General features: G+C 43.5%; 1 protein-coding gene across 4 annotated transcripts in view; it reads left to right on the top strand.

Annotated features, from left to right (window-relative positions):
- The window catches only part of LOC115169386 (zinc finger protein 512B), a 77665-nt gene that overhangs the window by 61725 nt on the left and 1603 nt on the right, over positions 1-14337 (top strand). For all 4 annotated transcript variants that reach the window (XM_029724956.1, XM_029724955.1, XM_029724954.1 and 1 more), the window contains 5 exons: positions 11519-11617; positions 12417-12611; positions 13560-13853; positions 13944-14045; positions 14244-14306. In XM_029724956.1, the coding sequence (XP_029580816.1) occupies positions 11519-11617; positions 12417-12611; positions 13560-13853; positions 13944-14045; positions 14244-14306 (753 nt within the window). The remainder of the gene's footprint in view (positions 1-11518; positions 11618-12416; positions 12612-13559; positions 13854-13943; positions 14046-14243; positions 14307-14337) is intronic.

Genomic DNA, 14337 nt, shown 5'->3' with positions numbered 1-14337 from the left:
CAGATGAGAAAAGGGTGTTTAGCCACCTCAAGCCAATGTCTCCACGCCTTCAAAGCCTTGATGACAGCCAACAGCTCCTGGTCCCCCACGTCATAGTTTCGCTCCGCCGGGCTGAGCTTCCTCGAGAAGAAGGCACAGGGGCGGAGCTTCAGTGGCGTACCCAAGCGCTGAGAGAGCACGGCTCCTATCCCAGCCTCGGACGCGTCCACCTCCACTGTGAACGCCAAAGAGGGATCCGGATGGGCCAGCACGGGAGCCGAGGTAAACAGGGCCCTCAGGTGAACAAAAGCCCTATCCGCCTCCGCCGACCACTGCAACCGAACCGGACCCCCCTTCAGCAGTGAGCTAATGGGAGCCGCTACCTGACCAAAACCCCTGATAAACCTCCGGTAGTAATTGGCAAACCCAAGAAAACGCTGCACCTCCTTTACCAAGGTGGGAGTCGGCCAATTACGCACGGCTGAAAGACAGTCACTCTCCATCTCCACCCCTGAGGTGGAAATGCGGTGTCCTAGGAAGGAGACGGACTGCTGTAAGAACAGGCATTTCTCAGCCTTGACATACAGGTCATGCTCCAACAGTCGACCAAGCACCCTGCGCACCAAGGACACATGCTCGGCGCGTGCAGCAGAGTATATCAGAATGTTATCGATATACACCACTACACCCTGCCCATGCAGGTCCCTGAAAATCTCGTCCACAAAGGCTTGGAAGACTGATGGAGCATTCATCAACCCGTACAGCATGACAAGGTACTCATAATGCCCTGAGGTGGTACTGAACGCTGTCTTCCACTCATCTCCCTCCCGGATACGCACCAGGTTGTAAGGACTCCTGAAATATAGTTTTGTGAAGAAGCGCGCCCCGTGCATTGACTCAATCGCTGTGGCTATAAGAGGTAGCGGGTAACTGTACTTCACAGTGATCTGGTTTAGAGCTCGATAGTCAATACATGGGCGCAGACCTCCCTTCTTCTTCTTCACAAAAAATAAACTTGAGGAGGCGGGTGAAGTGGAGGACCGAATGTACCCCTGATGCAGGGATTCGGAGACATATGTTTCCATAGCCAACGTCTCCGCCTGTGACAGAGGATACACCTGACTCCTGGGAAGTGCGGCATCTACCAGGAGATTTGTTGCACAATCCCCCCGACGATGAGGTGGTAATTGAGTCACCCTCTCTTTAGAGAAGGCGAGAGCCAAGCCGGAATATTCGGGGGGAATGCGCACGGCGGAGACCTGGTCTGGATTTTCCACCATAGTAGCACCAACAGAAACCCCTAAACACCTCCCTGAGCACTCTCGCAACCACCCGGTGAGAGCCCTCCATTGCCATGAAACAGTGGGGTCATAACAAGCTGACCAGGGTAGGCCTAGCACCATGGGAAATGCAGGAGAGTCAATGAGGAAGAGACTGATTCTCTCCTTGTGACGCCCCCATGCGTCACCATGCCCAGAGGAGCGGTGGCCTCCCTAATCAACCCTGACCCCAATGGTCGACTGTCTAAGGCATGAACTGGGAAGGGCATAGCCACTGGAACAATGGGGATCCCTAAACTATGGGCGAATGATCGGTCTATGAAATTCCCAGCCGCGCCTGAATCAACGAGCGCCTTATGCTGGGAATGCGGGGAAAACTCAGGAAAAGTAACAAAAACGTGTGCAACAGAGGGCTCTGGGTGAGAATGGTGCCGGCTCACCTTTGGTGATGCCAGAGTGCCCTGCCTGCTGCCTCGACCCCCAGAGGAACCAACCCGGCACCGACCGGCAGTGTGACCTCTGCGGCCACAGATGGTGCACGTGACGGAACCTCCTCTGGTCTCCCTGAGCGCAGCACCTCCCAGCTCCATGGGCATCGGAGCGGTGGTGCTGGGGGATGGAACTAACAGACCCCGCTCTGGATGTCCGTGGGTAGGCAGCAGGTTATCCAGCCGAATGGACAGGTCCACCAGCTGCTCGGTGGAAGGTGGTGTCGCTGCAGGCCAACTCCGATGGATGCCCCCGCGCAAACTGCAGCGATAATGGTCGATCAGGGCCCTGTCTTTCCATCTCGCGCCGGCGGCCATGGTCCGAAAGTCCATCGCGAACTCCTTGGCGCTCCTTGACCCCTGCCTCAGATGGAAGAGACGTTCACCCGCCGCGGGTGGTCGAAGACTGCCCAGAAGCGGCGGGTGAAATCCTCGAAATGGTCCAGCGCCGCATCTCCTTCTCCCCACACGGCATTGGCCCACTCCAGGGCTTTCCCCGAGAGGCACGAGACGAGCGCGGACACCCTCTCGCGGCCCGAAGGAGCAGGGTGGATGGTTGCCAGGAATAGATCCATCTGCAACAGGAATCCCTGGCAGCGTGCAGCCGTCCCATCGTCCTCCCGGGAAAGGGCGAGACGAATCCCACTGGGACCGGGTGAAGGGGGGGTGAGTAGTGGAGACCCTGGTTGTGCTGGGGGAGGCGCTGGAGGAACTCCCTGTCTCTCCCAGCGGTCCATGGTTTGGACGACGCGGTCCATGGCGGTGCTGAGATGGTGGAGCATTGCCGCGTGCTCCCGGACCCGCTTCTCGACCCCTATACCAGGGGCACCTGCTCCTGCTGACTCCATATTCAGGGTGTGGAATTCTGTAAGATGTGTGTAACTCGCTGCAGGGAAGTCAGGCGCAGGAGAGCAGAACTGGGTAATAACCGGAGCAGTTTAATGAGGCAAAACCAACGGCACCCAGAACAACAAAATATGGGTTTAAATAAACTGTCGCAACCAGTCAGAAGGGCACATACACTTTACAACAAGCAATTCCAACAAGCAATTCCACACACAGACATGGGGGGAACAGAGGGTTATATACACGTCAAGTAATGAGGGGATGGAAACCAGGTGTGTGGGAAAACAAGACAACACAAAACAAATGGAAAATGAAAGGTGGATCGTGACACTAATGTTTTTTCCAATTTTGTTTTATTGAATTTAAAACCAAGCATATCCTCTTCACCTCGCAATGAAGGCTTTTTTTTGTCCTGCCCAATGCAGTCGCGATGTAGTCAAGACTGTTGATAAAAGGTTTGACTCCTGAGAATGCTTGGAAATAAATCTTAATCACCAAAGCTTGATTAAAATATTACGTTTGAGAGGAGCAAAATAGTGAGCTGACATTCCCTTTTTATCTATGCATTTTAGGCAGGTCCACATTATGTTAGCCATGCAGAGACAGTTTTGGACATGCGTAAAACACCTTCCATGACGTCCATGCCCATCATGAAACGAGAGATGAGAACCTTGGTACCGGGGAACCTTGTTATTTTCCTGTGACAAATGCTTGTTCCGTTTCATATGTTCAAAACCCAAGCCCTCCCTTACTGTAGTCTTACTATAACAAAGGCTGGTTCAACAGCAATGCATGTCTTTTTTATCCCAGCAATTTTATAATATCATTACATTTTACATTTATTTATTGTTGCTGTTTTTTAAAATTGTGTTAATTTTATTACAACCAAACTTATTAAAATTATTCACCTTGCTTCCTGGTTTTATGGTGACAAATCCATGGCGCGCATGCAATGCAACTCCTGGAGATATGTGAATACGATCTGATCTGTAAAATGGTTCCGATTATATTCATAAAACATATTTGGGAGCTTTATAACGGTGAATGGACATTCTCCATTTCTCTTTATATTGAATCTATATTGGATCCAGCTACTGTGAAAAGTTTGGAGGTGAGTAAAACCCTCCATAGTCTGCATTATTTTAATATTATATGCCCACGGGGAGAAATGATGGGGCCTGTCAGTGTATTTAAAGCATTTAAACGTTTAAAAAAATATATATTTAGAATTTGATTAATTATTTGTTCTCTTTTTAGGCCTCATCATTAATTAATTGAATCTTGCTTTTTAATAATGTTTGGCATGTCCATGCTCAGCCATAATGAAATGTACAGTAGGCCTAGCCCTTATATCAGTGTGAATGCTATTGAAGCCATTCAATTACTTAGAACAATGTGGACTGTAAATGGGTTCAAGTTAACGTATTTAGCAAAGATGGGATAGGTCTACATTTTGATATTAGGTTTCTGTAGGCCATTTAACAAGCTATAATGAACATTGAGATTGGATTTGATTCCAAGGCAGTACATAAAAGACTGTAAATACACAACTTGAAGCAACCACATATTGCGCTTTGGAACACGTTCTGATTGGCCAGTGAGGGGCCAAGCCTCGACACACCCACAACTTGTTTATTCATGAATAACCAACCCTTTTGCACCAAGTGCCCCAATAATTGTAGTTGTGAAAATAGCTCAAATATTTCTGACACGCCCCTGAACCTATAGCGCTACCGCCTGCGCTTAGATTTACCATTGTGTTTGGTTTGTTAAGATAGAGCCCTTAGATTTACCATTGTGTTTGGTTTGTTAAGATACAGCCCTTAGATTTACCATTGTGTTTGGTTTGTTAAAATACAGCCCTTAGATTTACCATTGTGTTTGGTTTGTTAAGATAGAGCCCTTAGATTTACCATTGTGTTTGGTTTGTTAAGATACAGCCCTTAGATTTACCATTGTGTTTGGTTTGTTAAGATAGAGCCCTTAGATTTACCATTGTGTTTGGTTTGTTAAGATAGAGCCCCAAGTATCTACCAGACCCTAAAGTGGGTTTTCACTTCTGACCGATATGGACTTCAACACCCTACCGTGTGCATGTGTCTGGTTTCCCCTGTCAGAAAAAACACCTTGTTTCTTGTGATGGATGGATTGTGTGAAGGGATATAGTTTCAGGAATGAGCAATTTTAGACAGAGTCTCTTGAGAAGGCCATGTACCAAACAAATATAATTGTGGGTAAAAAAACAAGTACTTAAATGTTTATAAAACAAGGGTGTCAAACATACCGTCCATGGGCCGGATCCGACCTGCAAGTGGTTTGAGTAAAAACATTTTTATTTGTATTTTATTTATTTTTCTCAAGGAAATGTTTTATTAATGAACATTGAAATTACTCAAATTAACTTGAAACTGCGTAATAATGATATTGGACCCACATTATGGAGCTACGTTTTTAGTCACTCTGCCCAGCTTGCTAACGGTCATCAAAAGGAAAGCTAGACAGTCAGGGAGCATTGACAATTATAGCAGCGTTGGATAAATAACTATTTTTTGCACATTTTGACGGCAAGGAAATATATCGTAAAACTTCAATTAAATGCAAAGTCTCAAATAGCCACCTGTCCCTTTTAATAGCCGGGGATCAGCACACATTTCAGCAAATAAACTGCTGTTTCAAATAAATGCTATGTCTAAATGAATAGTTTATGAGTGAACTTCAGTGAGTACCGTAAAGATTTCAGCAAATAAACGGCTGTTTTAAATAAATGCTATGTCTAAATGAATAGTTTATGAGTGAACTTCAGTGAGTACCGTAAAGATTTCAGCAAATAAACAGCTGTTTTAAATAAATGCTATGTCTAAATTAATAGTTTGAGTGAACTTCAGTGAGTACCGTAAAGATTGTGCAAAAGAGGATAAAGTAGAGCAACATCATTGGATGAGACAGCAGTCTGGTTTGACATGGTTGGGGGGGATAAACATCTATTGGTGAGGTGAAGGTAGCCGCCAAGGGTTGTTAAAACAGAAAAAACATGACGCTTAAGCATAAAGTAATATGCGCTCACGTTGCCCCTAGTGGATGGTATTGAAGGCCTCTCTCGACGTCCTGGGGACCTCGACAAATGTCGAACAGTGAAGTCTATCTGCAGTGATCCCACTGCAACTACGGGGGATACAAGGTGCAACGAGGCGCAACAAATGAGAGAATGGTGCTGAAACTAAAATCGTGTGTGTATGATAGGCAGCCTAGTCTTTGCAAGTCTGATCTGCAATAGATGTGTTATGTTTATACTGGTAATACTGGTCACAATAAACATTGGTAGTCTTTTCAACATTTTATTGAGCAAAGGTTGTGTGCATTAAGTAAATAGACGCCTGGCTCAAATAGAAGCATGTCTCTTATAAGCAGCGCTTGTGTTCAGTGATTGAAGCGAATAAACTCTCGGGCTATTAATTGAAGTAATCAATTTAAAGTGCGGCCCTCCGAACCTCGGTGAAGACCGAATGCGGCCGTGGTCCAAAAGTAATTTGACACCCCTGTTCTAAAAGATGGATTTCTACTATTGTTCTTTTTGGCACAGCTGAAGTTCTGATTGTTCTGATGCACATTACATTATGGCGTTAACTTCCTCAGCGGTTTGTTAAGATATCAACATCCCTCCTGCATTAGTGGAATGCTGCGCCATTAAGTTTGTTAATAATTCAAAACTACTACCTCAAAGAGTATCATTTTACCTTTAGCAGAAACTCGTATCCAAAGCAATTAGGGTTAAGTGCCTTGCTCAAGTAGAGAGGCTTATTAATATATATTTTTTAAACTTAGTGGACACTGCAACTTCATTTGACAGATTTTTCACCTAGTCATCTCGGGGATTCGAACCAACAACTTTTCATGTTTTTCCTCCCGCCCCATCATAAAATATTAATGAATGAACATGTCCCAAACAGTCTCCTTTGTGTGTGTGTGTGTGTGTGTGTGTGTGTGTGTGTGTGTGTGTGTGTGTGTTCCATTCAGCCTTGCCATCATAGCTGATTTGTTTAAATCTAAGAAGAGTTATGCCCTCTGTACAACTGAAGTAAAACTGTTTAAGACCTTTGTCTTCAGTCTCTGCTCATTACATTCTGGTGCAGTAGAGACGTTCATTAAGATATCAACAAATCTATCCTTTGTTAGTGGAATGGCTCTCCAATTAAGTTTGTTGAATATTTCAAAACAACTATCTTAAAAAGTATAATAACATTTTAATGAACTAACATGTCCCAAACACTTTCATTTGTGTTAGTGCGTGTCGGTGAGGGTGTATGTGTGTGTGTTTGTGTTGTTCTGAATTACCTGCAGAAGTGGCATCGTTGCTAATCTGTACCCGGTGTGTGTCCTCTGGTCACATGGCTGAGCACCAGTGCAGCGTGGGAAAACACAGCAGCAGGATGACACAGTGACAGAGGTTGTTGTAACTGCCACTGTGATACACTACCTCTGATTTTTCTCTCTCCTCTCTATCCCTCTCTCTAGTACTCTCTTATTCCCTCCCCCTCTCTTTCTCAGTCTCTCTCTCCCTCCCTCTCTCTTCCTCTCACACTCTCACCACATTTCCATATCGTTCTTTCCCACTCATTCTTTCTCACCACATTTCCATATCGTTCTTTCTCTCTATCTATTTCTCTCTCATTCTCTCACCACATTTCCATATCCTTCTCTCTCATGTCTGATATAGGTTTTAAAAAGAAATGCTGGTGGTTCCGCTGTGTCCCCTGGTGAATCTAAGGCTGACGGGAGTGTGTGTTCTCTAGCCTCAGGGCCTGACTGTGACATGATTCGCTTTGCTTTGCTTTAGTGTGGGAATTACATGTATTCCTCTGATCTACCATCTTATCCCCCTCCTTTCCCTTGCAGACTAAGGATATATCTCAATAGTCTATAGATCTGTACAGATCTAAAAACACAAGAGAAACCAAAATGGTGTATGCTAATTTAGGCCATTAAGATGCACCCGAGCGTGTATCCACAGTTGCATTTCAATCCAGAGAGTTGTTCTCTCAATATCTGTGACCCACCACCTGGATTCGGACCTACAGTTGAAGTCGGAAGTTTACAAACACTTAGGTTGGAGTCATTAAAACTCGTTTTTCAACCACTCCACAAATGTCTTATTAACAAACTATAGTTTTGGCAAGTCGGTTAGGACATATACTTTATGCATGACACAAGTAATTTTTCCAACAATTGTTTAAAGACAGATTATTTCACTTATAATTCACTGAATCACAATTCCAGTGGGCCAGAAGTTTACATACACTAAGTTGACTGTGCCTTTAAACAGCTTGGAAAATTCCAGAAAATGATGTCATGGCTTTAGAAGCTTCTGATAGGCTAATTGACATCATTTGAGTCAATTGGAGGTGTACCTGTGGATGTATTTCAAGGCCTACCTATAAACTCATTGCCTCTTTGCTTGACATCAAGGGAAAATCAAAAGAAATCAGCCACCTCAGAAAATAAATTGTAGACCTCCACAAGTCTGGTTCATCCTTGGGAGCAATTTCCAAACGCCTGAAGTTACCACGTTCATCTGTACAAACAATAGTACGCAAGTATAAACACCATGGGACCACGCAGCCATCATACCGCTTAGGAAGGAGACACGTTCTGTCTCCTAGAGATGAAAAGTGCAAATCAATCCCAAAACAACAGCAAAGGACCTTGTGAAGATGCTGGAGGAAACAGGTACAAAAGTATCTATATATTCACAGTAAAACAAGTCCTATATCGACATAACCTGAAAGGCCGCTCAGCAAGGAAGAAGCCACTGCTCCAAAACCACCATAAAAATGCCAGACTACGGTTTGCAACTGCACATGGGGACAAAGATCGTACTTTTTTGAGAAATGTCCTCTGGTCTGATGAAACAAAAATAGAACTGTATGGCCATAATGACCATCATTATGTTTGGAGGAAAAAGGGGGAAGCTTGCAAGCCGAAGAACACCATCCCAACCGTGAAGCACCAGGCTGGCAGCATCATGTTGTGGGGGTGCTTTGCTGCAGGAGGGACTGGTGCACTTCACAAAATAGATGGCATCATGAGGGAGGAAAATTATGTGGATATATTGAAGCAACATCTCAAGACATCAGTCAGGAACTTAAAGCTTGGTCGCAAATGGGTCTTCCAAATGGACAATGACCCCAAGCATACTTCCAAAGTTGTGGCAAAATGGCTTAAGGACAATAAAGTAAAGGTATTGGAGTGGCCATCACAAAGCCCTGACCTCAATCCTATAGAACATTTGTAGGCAGAACTGAAAAAGCGTGTGCGAGCAAGGAGGCCTTCAAACCTGACTCAGTTACACCAGCTCTGTCAGGAGGAATGGGCCAAAATTCACCCAACTTATTGTGGGAAGCTTGTGGAAGGCTACCTGAAACATTTGACCCAAGGTAAACAATTTAAAGGCAATTCTACCGAATACTAATTGAGTGTATGTGAACTTCTGACCCACTGGGAATGTGATGAAAGAATTAATAGCTGAAATAAATAATTCTCTCTACTATTATTCTGACATTTCACAATCTTAAAATAAAGTGGTGACCTAAAACAGGGAATTTTTACTAGGATTAAATGTCAGGAATTGTGAAGAACTGAGTTTAAATGTATTTGGCTAAAGTGTATGTAAACTTCCGACTTCAACTGTATGTAGTAAAACTGGAAATGGTGTTTTTTACATTGGATAAAAGTATACACTCAGAGCTAGAAAATGGTATATCATACACTGCAGTTGAGGAATAATGGGAAAGTAATTCTGCTTTGAATGTTGATAAACTTGTAACCCCACTTTTGAGAAAATGGCCTGTGAATGTATGGTACACCTACTGGAGAGCTCTTCTTTGTCTACACCCATTCAGCATAGTTCACACCCTCTTAGTCTGTAGCCCCACCCATCTCTTTAAGAACTCACATGTGAGGCCATGTGCTAAACAGAGTGAATAATGTAGTGTAGTAAACAACCAAAGATTTAAAGACTAAAAGTGGTGAAAGTAGTAGAAAAAAGTTGCAGTAAAATCACACTTTATCTCGTCCTTAGCCTATATCCTAATCTGACTTTGGTGCAGGTCATGTTGCTCTTCACATTACCATCTCTGGTAAACACACACCATATAAAATAAAATCAACTTTTATTTGTCACATGCCCAAATTTGGCCCATGGGGGGTTTTATTTGGCCCCCTAAGTTTTCTGAGCAGCCAAACATTATCCGCGGCTGAATCTAGTTGATGATCCCTGGTTACTTGCATAGTGGAGTCTTTTGTTTAGACATATTGCTCGCTAGCTAACTAAACGATGAACCATAATCCCAACTCTAATGCCACGTTAAAAATGACTGGGAACTCAGAAATCTCTGACTTCTGACTTCAGTGAGTTCAAAACAACTGGGAACTTGGGAAAAAAACAAGCTCCGACTGGGGAAAAATACATTTGAACGGTTATCCAACTCGGAATTCCAATTCATGAACTCCGACTTTCCGACCTGATGATCACTGACATCATGATTTGACCAAGGCCTTTCCAAGTTCCCAGTTGTTTTGAACATGGCAATACTACCATGCATGAATCTGCAGGTAGCTAAAGCTATCAACTAGGTTCAATGCTAGCTAGCTAACATAAGGCTATAACTAGCAATGCAAATGTTTTTTTTGAGATACAAAAACTATTACTAGACAGATCATATGTAACTTAAGCTAGCGAGACAGCCAGCTAACGTTAGCTAGCTAGCTAACAATATGCTTTCACTTGCAATGAAAACGACTTTCTGACTAAATTAGAAACGTATAATATCTGAAAATGTAGCTAGACTCTTACCTGTATAAATTGATGAATGCTTATCCCTCTCTGTCATGGATGCCATGGTTGCCATTTTTTTGAAGATGTGATCCGGAGTCAGGTGTTTTATACAACAGCCTTCTGTGTTCTTTTTTCGACTCTTTATGCAGTTGGTAGTCATCTATCTGCTTCCACCGAGCATTCCATTGATTTCAAAACTCGGTCAACAACACTGTTGATCGCCGTTTCTTCCCCATCACTGTCATCAGAAGACCCTACAATGTCTGGTTCAGTGAAAATGTTTTTACCTAAATCAGGGATTTCCTCATCGTCTGATTCATTTTCAGAGTCAGCGACCGTCCTCCAGAAAGTAGTCCGTCACAACTTCAGGGTAGTAATGTTGAGAGCAGTAGCAACACTTCTTCATGATATTTTTCAAAAACAGCCGTGGTATAAAGGATTATCTACATATACTGAGCTGCTCATGTTATAGACAGAAGCATGTTACATGGCAGACCAATCCAAACTCATCTCTCGGCATGTCCAGCCCATCCATGATCTCAGCCAATCATGGCTAGCAGGAAGGTCCCTGTAATTTCCTGTGGCTTAAACAACTAGGCTCGTAATTGAACTATTTTATTTGTATTTACAGGTGGCATGCAAGTTTGTTATTAAGGCACATGAAGGTTCACATGATCCAGAAGACATTTCTGACAAAAAACGCATTTTGATAAAATAAAAAAAACAGGCCTCTCTTGTGAAGTAGTGGCATGTGACATACGCCTAGCTTCTTGAAACGAGTCACATATGCACTTAATCACTGCCCAAATCTGTAGCCCCCCCTCCCCTTTCCTCCTCTCTCTGGCTGTGCTGTGCTGTCAGCTGCTGTTTTTATCAGACATGTTTTTGGCACTGATAAACACCTTGGTGAAAACATTAGTTTGACAATTGTCATAACATGCATAGAGTAACGGGATTGCCATGAAACCGTTTAATGATTCTGGCATCACCCGAACGCCTCAGACGGAAATCACATTTTCCAGGCCTGGTTTAGGAGGGGGAGGTGTTTTGAGGGGACAGGACACTTGTCTGACGCTGTGTTTTCCCCCCCTCAGGCTTTGGGGAGCGAGGACCAGATGGGGGACGGGCAGGAAGAGAGAGAGAGGCTGCGCAGAGTGCTCAAACAGATGGGACGAATCAAGTGTCCTAGGGAGGTATGTACTCTCTCCTCCAACTGGGCACAGACGTCAGTTCAATGTCTAGTTTGGATTTACATTTGGTTGAGTTGTCAACTAATGTTAAATCAACTAAAATGTTCACCATGTCACTGGATTTAGGTTGGGTGAAAAAAAAAAAAAATTCCCTTTCTTTTTCAAATCCAATCAGTATTCCACGTTAATTCAACGTCAATTTTTTGGGGTTGAAGTGACATAGAATCGACGTTGATTCAACAAGTTCTTTCTTTCTCTCTCTTTTCTGTACCCCCACTTCTTTTGCTATCTTCTCCAATTGTATTCCATTTTCTTCTCTATTTCTGCTGAAAACTCCTCCATCTCCATTTACCCCTCTTTCTCTCCTTCCTTTTTCGCTCCCTCCTCTCCTCTGTCTTTCTTGTTATTCTGCCCAAACATACATCAACGCTCTGTTATCAATTCCTCACACTACAGTGCAGAGAGGGGAAGAGGGAGGGCTACAGAGACAGAGACATTTACAATAACCTCTCTTCGTCCATGGACATGTTCAATCTTTCCTCCATTTCTATCTCCATTCTTATGTCAAACAACCTCCTGAGAAAAATATGTTTATGTTAATTATACTATATAAAAAATGTTAGATGAATAGTAGACACAATGTGATGGTTGCCTTCGTTAGACAAATCCATACTCTGCTCCAACAACCTGATTTCCAGTCTAATGTGAATGTTCTATTTCTCCCTTTTTAAATGTTACACACACACACACACACACACACACACACACACACACACACACACACACACACACACACACACAGAGCTGCTCAGCCCATTTTTTCAGTCTGATGGGATACCAGTACCATCAGAAGCGCTGTGGCAGAGAGCTATCAGAGGAGGACAAAATTGTATTTCTGTGTCAGCACTGTGGGAAGACCTACCGCTCTAAGGCTGGCAGAGACTACCACCTCCGCACTGAACACCCCACCACTACCAACAATACCACCGGCAGAGGGGTACGAGAGAGCTGAACGGTTTTGTTTACTATTATATTATTATGACTAGTGTGTCTTGAAATGTCATATGCTGTTAATTATGGAAAAAACTTACATCTGGTTCGTTCAGCCATTCCTATGGCAGAAATGTATGTAGAAAGAATGGGGGTTTGGAATGAAAGACGAAAATAAGGTCAGGTTAACACAGGCTTAGGAGATATGTTTTGTTCTATGAGATAATATCAGTCAGTCAACATGACCTTTATGTTTTGTTCTATGAGATAATATTAGTCATTCAACATGACCTTTATGTTATGTTCTATGAGATAATATCAGTCATTCAACATGACCTTTATGTTGTTCTATGAGATAATATCAGTCAGTCAACATGACCTTTGTTTTGTTCTATGAGATAATATCAGTCAGTCAACATGACCTTTATGTTGTTCTATGAGATAATATCAGTCAGTCAACATGACCTTTATGTTATGTTCTATGAGATAATATCAGTCATTCAACATGACCTTTATGTTATGTTCTATGAGATAATATCAGTCAGTCAACATGACCTTTATGTTTTGTTCTATGAGATAATATTAGTCAGTCAACATGACCTTTATGAATGATGAAGCCTTCATGTGCTTGTTTTGATTAAATAAATGCACTGAATTCACAGAAAGTGACGTTATCTGATAAAGATGATCTCATAGAACAAAACGTATAAGATCTCCTGAGCCTGTGTTTACCACACACCTTATTTTCTGCATTTATCCCCATTGTTTTTGAAACCATTCATTCCCCCATAGGCTTTGGCCAACGAGCCATGGCAGAGTTATGCCTACAAAAAGTTACAATTGCTCTCCATTCCCTATCCTCTCGTCCTTTATTACACCCATAGTCATTGATTGAATTGCTGTGAATCCTCTTCTCATTGGTCTCTGACTGGGCTGTGTCCCTCCTCTCTTCCAGATGAGAACAGAGGAGTCACAGCCTGCAGGAAGGAGGGAACAGAACCACATGGAGAGAGAGAGGAAGGAAAAAGAAAAGTGTCAGGAGTTGTCTGCGGGTAGGGAGAAGGATGGGAGAGAGAGGGAGAGAGAGGGGCTGGGGGAGGACTTTGAGAGGACTCCTAGTGGTAGGGTGAGACGCCGGTCTGCTCAGGTAGCAGTGTTCCACCTGCAGGAGATAGCAGAGGATGAACTGGCCAAGGACTGGGGCACAAAGCGTCGCATCAAAGATGACCTGGTACCGGACAGCAAGAGGGTAAGACATAGACAGGTACACACACACACACACACACACACATACACACACACACACACTTAACATGTGGCCCCTGTCTTCCTCCCCCAGTTGAACTACACTCGTCCTGGTCTTCCCAAGTTCAGTCCCAAGCTGCTGGAGAGCTGGAAGAACGAGGTCAAAGAGAAGGGCTTCATCTGCTGCTCCAACGGAGTAAGAATCTCTGGACAACCTGTTCTGTACATTAAACCCCTCTCAGATAAATCCTGTATTTTAAGTAATCCAGTTGCTTTTATACATTTCAGCGCTGTAAATTTTGAGCTTAACAGTCTCTAAAAATGAACAAGTTTATGTTTAAAAGGCAGAGTTTCCTATTGTTGTGTCTCAGTTATTGTTCCTCTCTGTTTTTAGAGCTGTGAAGCTGTTTACTCCAGTGTGTCCGGACTCAAAGCTCATCTAGCCAACTGTAACCAGGTAGGACCATCAGGACCTTAAATGGATAAAA

Source organism: Salmo trutta, chromosome 31 (genome assembly GCF_901001165.1).
Source record: "Salmo trutta chromosome 31, fSalTru1.1, whole genome shotgun sequence".
NCBI classification, from domain to species: domain Eukaryota; kingdom Metazoa; phylum Chordata; class Actinopteri; order Salmoniformes; family Salmonidae; genus Salmo; species Salmo trutta.
Note: the sequence above shows the minus strand (reverse complement) of the source record. Positions and strands in the feature narration are given on the sequence as shown.